This window comes from Anoplolepis gracilipes, chromosome 14 (genome assembly GCF_047496725.1).
Source record: "Anoplolepis gracilipes chromosome 14, ASM4749672v1, whole genome shotgun sequence".
NCBI classification, from domain to species: domain Eukaryota; kingdom Metazoa; phylum Arthropoda; class Insecta; order Hymenoptera; family Formicidae; genus Anoplolepis; species Anoplolepis gracilipes.
In genome coordinates this window covers 6,401,604-6,413,634 of record NC_132983.1, presented here as the reverse complement: position 1 = coordinate 6,413,634, position 12,031 = coordinate 6,401,604, and the positions used below count along the sequence as shown (strand labels likewise).

At 33.0% G+C, this 12,031-nt stretch overlaps 1 protein-coding gene across 3 annotated transcripts in view; it reads right to left on the bottom strand.

The window, feature by feature from the left end:
- The window catches only part of LOC140673061 (uncharacterized), a 31,230-nt gene extending 22,869 nt beyond the window's left edge, over nucleotides 1–8,361 (bottom strand). For 2 of the 3 annotated variants that reach the window (XM_072905657.1, XM_072905658.1), the window contains exons 1-3: nucleotides 8,152–8,360; nucleotides 3,756–4,251; nucleotides 499–631 (exon numbers count right to left, since the gene is read on the bottom strand). In XM_072905657.1, coding sequence (XP_072761758.1) covers nucleotides 499–631; nucleotides 3,756–3,815 — 193 coding nt within the window. In that variant the 5' untranslated portion in view covers nucleotides 3,816–4,251; nucleotides 8,152–8,360. Of the gene's footprint in view, nucleotides 1–498; nucleotides 632–3,755; nucleotides 4,252–8,151 lie in introns of all 3 variants that reach the window. The other variant, XM_072905656.1, reaches the window with a different exon arrangement.
- Nucleotides 8,362–12,031: the final 3,670 nt, after the last annotated feature.

Here is a 12,031-nt window from a genome sequence, read left to right as displayed (position 1 = left end):
TAATAAATAAAAATAGTGTGTCGTCACTGTATATATTGGTTAGGTTTGGGGAGATACTATTTCACGCTATTTAGCGCTTTTAGCGTCTCCCCGAATGCAGATATTGCACTGTGACGTCACATCGCGTGCGGTCGTTTCCGGATCGTATTGGACAATTTCAAATAATGTAATTTTTATTATTGATTTTCTCGTTTAATTTGCATTAAAAAATTACGAAAAAAATAATTACTTTTTAAACTATATATAAAATGCAATTGTTTTTCAAAATCATGCAAACTCCCAATTAAAAAAGAGTTGATTTGAAAATATTCAAATAATTAATTCGACAGTTTAATCGATCAACACTTTTTCTCTCTCTCTCTTTCTCTCTCTCTGCAGCTTTTAATTAAAAAGAAGAATAGCCAATAAATAAAATTGAGCGCCCATCATGCTTGGAGGTATTTAAATTGACAGTCGAAAAAAACGCGTGACAAAAATAATGACGAGGAAGACACGTACCTTGATGAAGAGGTGGTAGAGGTGACGGCGGCGATAACTGAAACGGCTCCTGCTTGATCTTTAGGGAATGAGGAGAATCTTGGATACCACTAAGTCCTGTGGTGCCCAGATTGCTATTCCCCTGTTGCAGTTCCTAAAACAGAAACAATCAAATTAATAAAATCTGATATTCCTCCCCCGTTCTCTGCGAATAAAGTTAGTTTCGATAAAGAAAAACATATTAGAAATAATTATCCTATTCATTAATTAATTATGTAATAGAGAGAAACTTATTATTAAATTATGCCAATTAAAAAATTAACCGCATGCTATCGAAATGAGATTTGTATCATTCAATAGATACGGAGATCGAAATTATTTCGCGAAGGGGAAAACGCATAAATCTTCGGTAAAGGATGGCGCACATCGACGAGGTAAATTCACGTCACCCTAAAATATTCTCCTACAACATAGTCGTAATAGAATCCGAGGTAAACGAACCAGAGAATCACCGACGAACGGCGAGAGTAAAGAACTTCCCTTGACGCGGAGAGAAGAGAGAGAGAGAGAGAGAGAGAGAGAGAGGCTGGCAGGCCAAAAGACTTTTGGCTTGGTGCTTGCGATGTTTGAAGTGCCGTCGCCGGAAGCTTACAAACACCGACTCGGTGTTGTGACATCGTATTATGCCAGGGCAAAACTTACGGTCTCGCTAGATCGTTAATTTGCGATCCGGTTTTACGAGCTCCTAGGTATTAGATTCGCGAATCGTCGAGTCGCGAAACACACGGTATTGATCTTCAGACCGTCGAAAAGTAGTTAATTAGAGATATTTCGCGATTTATGCGACTTGTCGGATGCTTAAAATTTTTTTGTTTTCTTCATTCTGTGATATATGCGACAAAGATAATTTCAGTAATTTATTTATGACTTTTATTAAGATAAAGAGGAACGTGTATTGCTTATAAATCTTTGTTTTATGTAAATTTTGCCGTATTATATCGAACCATTTCAATAATTAAAGATTGACTTTCTTACAATTAGTTGTACGATGGTGAGTTATTTAAAATAAATGGGATATATTTTTAAATTTAATTTTCTTGAAAGTAAAACATTTCTTTGTATCAAAAAAATTTTGCGCGAATTATTTTCTTGCGAGTTTCTGCGTCGAAAATAATTCCAAAACCTTATCATTTCCGGTCAGTATTTGTAATGTCATGATCTTTATTTATATATATATATATATATATGCTTAAACACTAAAAAAAACTGTGTTGAAGAATCACGAGAGAGTGACATGGATCAATGACACGGACAACGCATATAAATTATCGGAATGATGATAAAAAGTCTTGCTATCGTTCGTTATTTTTTATACCTTACTTTTGTCGAAAATAAACTCAGGAAATATATGGCATTTATATTTTTAATTTAATTATTTAAAAAAAAATGCAGTAATAAAATCTGAAAATTCCAAAAACAATTAATTCGTTCATTTATCACTAATTGCAAGTTGTATAAAGGTCTTGTTAATCTATACATGATTATACTAATGCCAGACTATTCCGCGATTCGTTTGCAATTCATGAATAGGCTCGATGGAAGATTCGCGTCAAATTGGACCAATTTTATCAGATTTCCATATGCTCTTCATGATTCGCAAATACGTACGTAATCTAGCGCTGGCATTAGATGACGAAATGTCTTTTATTTTTAGCGAAAATATAAAAGATTTGACACATTCGTCCTTTCGTGCTTAATCTTCATGGAAATCCTTGAAGACTCGAATGGTCGGATAAGCGAGCCAACGAGCGGGCAGTAATCAAAGTTGTCATCGATTTTTAGCTCATGTTCGCAAAGTCGATTGCCGTGCTAGCAAAATTGATCGATGGAATGATCGCACGATAACCCACTTTTAATCCATTCAACGATGATCACACGATGGGGACGAACGACGCGATATCACATCGATATGCTGAAATCCGTCAATCCGACGACGGAATAGTAATAATAATAATATCAATTATTTCAGAGAAATATTCTATTTAGCTATACTTTTTTTTTTTTTTTTTTTACATTTTGTTTCATCCACGAAGATTAAAATGTTTATTAATTTAGATATAAAAGAGATGTAAAACTAAACCGCGACAATATCTCTGTCAACGGAATTCGATAAAATAAATTCTCGATGAAATTTGTAAGATTGTCGCGGAATAAATCTTAACGAAGGCTCGCGAGTCGTTGTGAAATTTTCGAGATCACGACCTTCTTGACTCTTTTTCTTTTCGTTCCCCTGTTGGAAGATAAGCGTATACGATGACGTTAAAGTCGATCGTTTCTGTCGCGTCGTATATGTTCCGCGAAATAAGGAAAAACCACATGAAAAAACAAATAATTAGAAGAAATCTTCGTGCTGGCGTGTGTAGGTGTGATGTAGCATGAAAGAGTTTTTAACTTTTTGAATTATTATGTCGTGAATAAAGGTACGCTGGTTTAATACTTTTAATGTTAACATAAAAAACTTCCATGGTAACATCATAGATAACTAACTAAAATATTGTAATATCATTTTTGTTAATTAATTTTAGACTTGAAAAGGACCTAAAACCAAAGATCGTCGATTGTTAAGCCTATTTAAGGGGATACCCAAGTACCGACCGAGTTCTAACCCAACAAAACAATATATTTACTTAATATAAAAGTTGCAATTTAGATACATAAAATAAAATAGGTTCTCCCCTCTCAGAATTGCATGAAAGAATATTTGTGAACTTTTAGAAATGAGCTTAGAAGCCTGGAAAAAAAGTATTCCTTTAAAAACAAATGTTGTGCTGCACAAGGAATATTTTTCTTCTAGGCTTCTAAGCTCATTTCTAAAAGTTCATAAATATTCTTTCATGCAATTCTGACCCCGAAGAACCTATTTTATTTTATATATATAAATTGTAACTTTTATATTAAATAAATATATTGTTTTGTTAGGTTAGAACTCGGTCGGTACTTCGGTATCCCCTTAAACACGTAATAAAGCTTATTTTAACCAGGCCTTATTTGGCCCATCAACAATAACACCCAATTAGAAGAAAGATTGCCGAAACAAGTAGAAATGTACATAGATAGAGAATAATGGTCCATGTAAACAGAATCGCACATTAGCCATACAGTTATCGCTTCAAATAAAATTACCAAGATTAATACTTGGATTGATTCCTTTCTCATATTTTTATAACAGACAGTTTGTATTTCACCGGGTAAAATTATTAACCTTTCTATCTACTCACCCCAGAAACAGGAATGATGTGCGAAACCATCCTGGACCTGTCCACGGACGTATAATTCATAAAGGTGTTAGCCGTCGCCGCTGCATTTACACGATGCTGCTGCTGCTGCTGCTGCAACTCTACCCAATCACCAGGTAGACTCTCCACAATTGCCACAATCGCCGACGGCCTTGATACGGATCAAGCTCAATAAATCCCTCCAAAATATCGCGCGAAAATCTTAATGATTGGAAGTTTATTCCACTGACATTTCAAAATCGAACAATCGTTTCTGTGTTTCATACTCTCTCAAAATGTTTAGGTAAAAACACTCGGTTCACATCGATAGCATAATACACACAATATTGTATATAAGTCATTAAAGAAAGCCTACAATGTACCAATAAGTGTAAGGTACATAATATTGTAATCTTGCATCCTTACAGAAAAGTCGTTTGTGACAATCGTTGGACACGAAAATGTCGAGATACCTTGCAATGTCAGAGATTAGAAAAATCTGAAACAGAGTAAGCATTCCATAAATTCTTGTAATACAAGATAGAGAAAAAGAGAAAGAGAAAGAGAGAATTCAAAAAAATAGAAATAATTATTAATCGATTATTTAGAGAACGCAAAATGTGTCTGATATTAATTAGAAACAAAATTTTTTACTACGAAAATATAATTCAATCAAAGTACGACTTTACACATTCAAATGGAATCGATAAAAAATATTTTACAATCTTCTAACATGTTATATCATATTTGTATCATAAAACATAAGTTAATAAAATAATATTTATATATATATATATATATATATATATATATATATATATTATTTTCACAGCCAATATACTTGAATAATAGTGAATCAAAGCTCGCTATATATTATGGAATATTATAAATTATTTTTAGATTATTTATAATCAATTTATATTATTATTTATAATTGAGAAAATTATTTATGATCCCTACGGCAATTATGCATAATCACTCAATTTATCAAAATGTAATATATTTACCCACATACATATCTGAAAAATATGTGTATACGAATGAGTTACATTGCATGTCAAATCAATCTTTATCACTTGTCAGTTCTCTAAAATAATCAATCCAATGAGTGTTTACGATCTATGTAATACTGATGAAAAAAAGCTGATGCAATCATTAATAGAATGTCGTGCAAATTTAAGTCAGATAATTTGTCGAAAATATACATTATCAATTTCGTGCAGTGTCAAAAAATAAAATTCCAATGTACACAATCTCTAACAATCAATTGCTACTTTGTCTCGTTTTCAATATTACTAGGTTAAGAGAGAAAAAAAAAGTTAAGGGGATGCCGTACCGTGTGTCTTACCTTACCGATCAAAACTTGTTCCGTTAGACACCAAAATTATTATTTTGATTGTACAGAATGAAAAATGCTTCTCCACGATGAAAGTACATACAATAAGGGAGCGGAAACGTGTGCAATTTTCAGTTAAAGACGAAAAAAAAATTACAGTTTCAAATTATCGACTATTAGCGTCATGTCGCAACTGTATTTGCTTAATATAAAAGTTTTGCAATTTGCACGTACAAAATGAGATACGTTCCCGCTTGGAAACGCATGAAAGAATATATGTAAACTCTTAGAAATGAATTCGAAGTCTTAGTAAAAAAGATTTTCACGAAAAAATGCGACACTTTTCTTAATTTTGATGTCTAACGAAGCAATTGTTTTGATCGGTAAGGTAGGACGGTACGGCATCCCCTTAAAATACTAATTGACAGACTCCTCGGTATCAGTAAACATCTTGTTTTTATCGCGTCGAAATCTGTTACCGGTACAATGTCGACAAGAAAAAGCCGATGTTTCCCCGACATCCCGGGAAACAGAACGAGAACGAGACAGCTTTACACTGCGCTCGATATCGAAACCCGGGTTCTAATGTGTTCTAAACGACAGTGACACAAAAGCCGCGTCCGTCGGCCGGTCGTCGTCGGCGCATTATGTATTCTCATTTACAAGAGACGTCTCTATAACCCCGCCGACTCTGCTTTCGGCCAGGATGATGAGCGTGCAACAGCTGAGCACTTAACACCCTTACTTAGAGCTTACAGACGATGCGGGAAGGAAAGGGGCTCCCCGGAGACTCATCGGGACTTCCGCCGGCGAGCAGCGGACAGACGAGGAAACTCTTCTCCGTCTGTCCATAAATCCCGCGCCCGATCGGCTCGGCGTTTACGATTTTTTTTTTTTTTTTTTTTTTTTTTTTTTTTCGGTCGTTTTCCTTCCTTTTAATAGCCGATTTTGTAAGATATCTACAAATATCTGGAAAATTTTTCGACGCGAGTTACGATTATGGGAGTTGTAATGAAGCGCCTTTATCAATCATTCGCACAGTTAATCAGGCTACAGATATTTATATCTGTTGACGGGCGATCGTTTCTTCTCCCCGAGCTCCTCTCTTTTTCTCCATAATCTCTCTCGTCGATTAGATTGTGTGTTTGTTAGGCGACATTATATTTTTGTATATCCACTAATTCGTAATCCGTCGTAATTTTGTTTGCAATGAAAGATCTGTTTTATGTATGAGAGGTCGCGAATGATAAGAGATTTATAAATATCGCACTAATCAACGGGCTCTCGACATTTACGCCATTTTTTTCAAGCTTAATATATAACTTTTAATTCCTAAATAGATGCAAAACTAAAAAAAAAAAACACATTTTATTTTAACAATTATTTCCCGATATATTTAAAAATATATAAAAGCTTTAAGAATTAACATTTCAACAAACATTCTTCGTTTATATTAAAAAAAATTGTGAAAAGTGATGTCGAAAATTTATAAGTGCCCTCTTCGCAAGAGTAGCAAAGTAAAATTGCGATCCAGTAAGAATATTTGTGTATAGATATGAGATCGAATCTTAATCAAGCGCAAAACACCCTCGACAGATTCTGAAATTGAACATGAAGCTTCATATGATAAGAAAAATGTAATGGAGGTAAATCGTTGCTTCTGTATATAAGCGATCGCGAATGCGACCCAAAATGATCGGACTATAGCTGAATTCATGTGAATAATTCTGAGAGAGAGAGAGAGAAGACACGCGGCGCCGATCGGCCGCGATACGTCGATATTCCCTTTTTTCCACGTGACGGAGAAAAATCGCGCTTATCTGCGCGCGGCGCGCGCGAGAAGAAGAAACATTTATCTCGCGGTGTTTAGTAAACACCGTGTCGGGCCCCTACAAATCGCGCCGACCGATCGCGGACCGAAGTTTACAAACTTTACGACGATCTTGCCAGTCGAGAGAGTCTTTAAGATAGTCGAAAAAAATGTTATGCAAAAACCGTCGGCACGCGTGCGAGACTTACTTTTTTTTTTTTTTTTTTTCACACGCGAGCGCGATAATAATTTCATTCATCTCGAGCATTGTCTCTCCCGCCCCCCCCCCCCCTCTACCCTCTGTCACTCTCTTTCTTTTTCCGATTTTGACCGTTCGCGACTTTCGACTTGACGAAATAAGCGTCTTCCGAATAATTCGATTAATGCCTTGTTGTTTAATCAGTTTTATTTCGTACAATTGAAGATATTATTTTCTACTTATCGTTAATCCAATATTTATTTTCTCTAATATTATGTAGACTCTATATTATAAAGCGTGACAGGTAATTAGAATCAACAACGATTAATGATAAATTAAGTATTAGAATCAGTCTTATTAGCGAATTGGATTCCACTAATGAGTTTTGCAGAATTGTACCAGTCATAAATTTTCATATAAATTAATATAACAATACGAATGATAATTTTTACACGCGTCTCAAGATGAAAAGACTGGAATATTTTACTAGCCTTACTTTTATTGGTTAATTTTACAGTTATATAATTATTACAGCCTGTAAGTATTACACGCCTTTAAAATAGAATGACATTCGCCGTCGCACGCTGCGCGACGCATAAAATCAATCTTTTCAACTGCGCCTAAAATTTTTTTATATCCTTTGTACGTTAGCGAGATGAATATGAATGTTCTCTTGCTTTAAATAAATAAGAACGAAAAATGAAGACTTAAAAATGAAAAAAAAAAAAAAAAAAAAAAACAGATTTACACGACTAGCTCAGTCAAATAAATTTAATACCAAAGTATTGTCTTTATCACAATCGAAATAAATGATTTCAAGCTCTTATCACCGAACTGTTGAGATTTCCGTACAATGGTCTTTTATTAATGCACACATACATATCAATGATGCATCCACAACGCAATTCGTCATTATTCGATAATAACGTTAACACCATGGAACGTTAAGGAGAAAAGTTTCTCGCGAACGCTTCGACGAAAGAATCGTATCACTGATAACAAAAAAAAAAAGGAAAAAAAAAGGAAAAAAAAAGGCCATAAACGGTATCGTTACCTGCTTTCGCTGCTCTTTTGAAAATTCTCCAGCGGTTCCCCGGATCACTTTGTTTATCGCGCGTTATCCGCGCGATCGCGAAAGTCGGTGCGAATCGAAGCACGCGCGAGCGCGAACACGAGAAGCGACGGGATGAAAGCGAGGCGAGAGAGACGAGATGGAGACTGGAGAGCGCGAGAACACGGCCAGATTGACAAGCCGCGCGCGCGCGCGCGACGCGAATGAAGGCGGAGTCGCGTGCGTCGCGTCAACTCCGCGAGCCCTCCTCTCGACCCGAGCCACGAGCACGCCGCGCTAATTCCACGTCATTTCTACGACGCTAAAACCAAATTTCAAATCACCGTAAATACACATGTATTCTGTAATGATTTTATTGTTTTTTTTTTTTTTTTTTTTCGAACTTCAATATTTTTAAAGAAGGAAAATATATTTTTTTGATATTAAACTTTCTTTGCACGTTAGCAATAATATTATGTGCGCGTGATGGTTTATTTTTTACAGTTGAATAGTGTAAGAAAGAAAATATAAAAAGATGATAATAATGATGAGCTATTTGAAAGAATTTACGAAAATTTAAATCACCGTAATTACACATATGTTCTGTAATGATTTTATTGTTTTCTTTCGAACTTCAATATTTTTCAAGAAGGAAAATATATTTTTTTAATATTAAACTTTCTTTGCACGTTATCAATAATATTATGTGCGCGTCGCGTGTGTGCGTGATGGTTTATTTTTTACAGTTGAATAGTGTAAGAAAGAAAATATAAAAAGATGATAATAATGATGAGCTATTTGAAAGAATTTGCGAAAATATTTAATTAAATTTATTGCATTTTTTCTAGTAGCGATTTTACGAGAGTTTTCTGCTTCTCTCTTTTTTTTTATTCTCTTCAACAAATCTTTGACGAGTAGAGAATATATTTAAAAAAAAATAACTTTTTTTATAAATATTTTTTAATAATACGAAGCACCTCGCATGCTAATGTGATACTCTGAATTGTAATTGTAATTTTCATATAACATACAATACAAAACCGGAATTTTTTATTGTCCAAATCTACCAATTTAAACACAATTAAAACAGAAATTAAAATACTTTATATGCTGATGTATCGATAAATTATTCAATGATTTAAATAAAACAATTTCTGTACATATGTATTGGATTCATTATTAATGCTACTAACTTTTATAGCAGCAGATTTATTTGATAACCGATATAAACACATTAGATATATCTATCTAACATGTTTTATTGTCGCGTATACTAATATTAAATATCATAGCATTTACACAAATTAAATTAAATAAATCAAACTAAGATAAAATGCTATTCAAATTAATCGATGTTAATCGGTTTTTATATTAAATGTATCCTTTGGAAGTAAATTTTCTAAATTATATTTTTTAAAAATCTCTTCTAGAATCTGCGAAATATAAAATCTGTAAGAAATGAACAATTAAACAGTCTCGATAGAAATGCTTATTCGATTTATGAAAACGAACGTGACCAAATATCGGTCGCGAAGATTATGTAATTATGCTTATATCGCATTTTACCGCCTTAAGCAACTATTGTTTTACTCCATCGCTTAATCGTTTAGGATTGATGTCAAGAATTAAGGTCAAAAGAATATGAGGCCGTCGAAATTGCTGACCATCAAAGGTAAGCATATATATAGTATTCCATATATCGTAAAGATATGATTAATCGATAATATTAGGAAAATTAGCTATTTGCAATATTTCATATGCACGAAAAAATTTATTAATATAAAAACAAAATAATAACATGCAAACTTTAATACAGAGCTTTAACTTGAATGAATCTTACAAAATATGCACTTGTCCTGTTTTACAATGAATATACTTATATATATGTTAATTGCAACCAATTAAATTCAAACTAATATAGTAATAAGTAGTTTCTCGTAAATTGCGACTAAAGAAAATAATGCATCGCAAATAAATATAATTAATTATATAGATAATTTTCCATTGTGTGAACGTATTTATCAAAATATCTCCTACGTGTAAATGTATAAAATTTTTGATGACGTCATACACTTCCTTATTTATAGGGATTCTATGGAACATCTGTCTTAAATGCAGAAAAGACAAGACGGATTACGAAGAAATGACGTGTATTGATAAAAAGGAGACGGCTGCCGATAGCTCGCGAAATGCGTGAAACGCTTGGGTGTGAGAGCGTGAGCGGAAGGGGGGGGAGAAGATAAAAACGGAAGCTGCGACGCCATGTTGGGGCGGGCATCCACGAGCCGCTCGAGTCGCGTTATTGGTCGAAGCCTCCTTCTGGACCATCGACTCAGCGCGCACTCGCACTCGATTCCGACAAAGTTTCGCATTCGATTCGCACAGGAGACGAGCAAATCAGGAAAAGAACCAATGCGATCTGACCGTTTAATAAGGAGCTGTCGATTCCGCGGACGCGATCCTTCTATCCTTCCCGATTTAACCGAAGAACGACTGGATTCTTAATTCCGGATCAATAGAAATCAATAGAAATGTTAGATTAATTCAAAAAATCGACGTGATTCTCAGGATTCCAAAATTAAAAATTAATATTTGCGCGCATTAATATTGCACATTATTATTTTTACGCCAGCACTTAGGAAAATCATTTTATTCTATAATTGAGAAACTATATGAAAAATAGATGTTAAATAGTATATGTATATAAATACATTCACACGAAATCTAGATTAATATATATCATAATATAGATAGGTCTAAAAATTGTGTGTGCTTTATATCTTTTTTTAATAATTATACATATCAAAATATACATTGTTTAGAGAAAAGAAATTTGAAATTCATTCAACGCACATGAAACATATTTTTAGAGATATCTATTTAAAAAAAAAAAAAAAAAAAGCTATAGCCGGATAAGCATACTAAAAGTGCCCCCGACGAGTTTTGAAATAACATTTCTGTGTCCTCACGGTAAAAAAAATTTTTCCTCAAAATTTCACCTCCCTAACTTTATTATTTCTTAAGTTATCGAGAAAAACATCATTTTCAGTTTTTATTTTTCTTTTCTGTAAATATTTGAGATGATTCCATATCGATTTTTTTCGGAATACTTATCAACGAAAGACACAAAAAAAATATTTTTTCATTAATCTCGAATAAAAGCTCGATTTTTAAAAAAAGAATGAAATAAAGAAATGGCTTTTTAACATGTTCCTTTCGAGGTTCGATCACCAAACTTTTATAGAATATTCTATTTATATGTCTCAATACTCCCAAATTTTTTCAATTTTTTCGAGTTTTTGCAACATGATGAAAAAAAATTAAAATCTTTTTTTTATTATTATTTTTTGATAATCGGACGGAAAATTATTTATTTTCTTGCAACAATTATAGTAGTAATTATAATAATTGTAACAGTTATAATTATACTGCAGAATAGAAATATTTTTTATGCAAAAAAAATTTTAAAGTTTATCTAAAAGTTGTAATTTTTGAGAATTGTTTTTGCATAAAAAATATTTCTATTTTGTGGTGTAATTATAACTATTGCAATTATCATTATTACTCTTATCATTACTATATTATAATTATAGAGAAGAGATGACAAGAAAAATAAATAATTTTCTGTCCTATTATCAAAAAATAATGATAAAAAAAAGATTTTAATTTTTTTTCACCATGTTGCATCAACTCGAAAAAATTGAAAAAATTTGAGAGTATCGAGACTTTTATAAAAAGAGTATTTTATAAAAATTTGATGATTGAACCTCGGAAGAAACGTGTTAAAAAAGCCATTTCTTAATTTCATTCCTTTCTTAAAAGTCGAGTTTTTATTCGAGATTAATGAAAGAATATTTTTTTTGTGTCTTTCGTTGATAAGTAT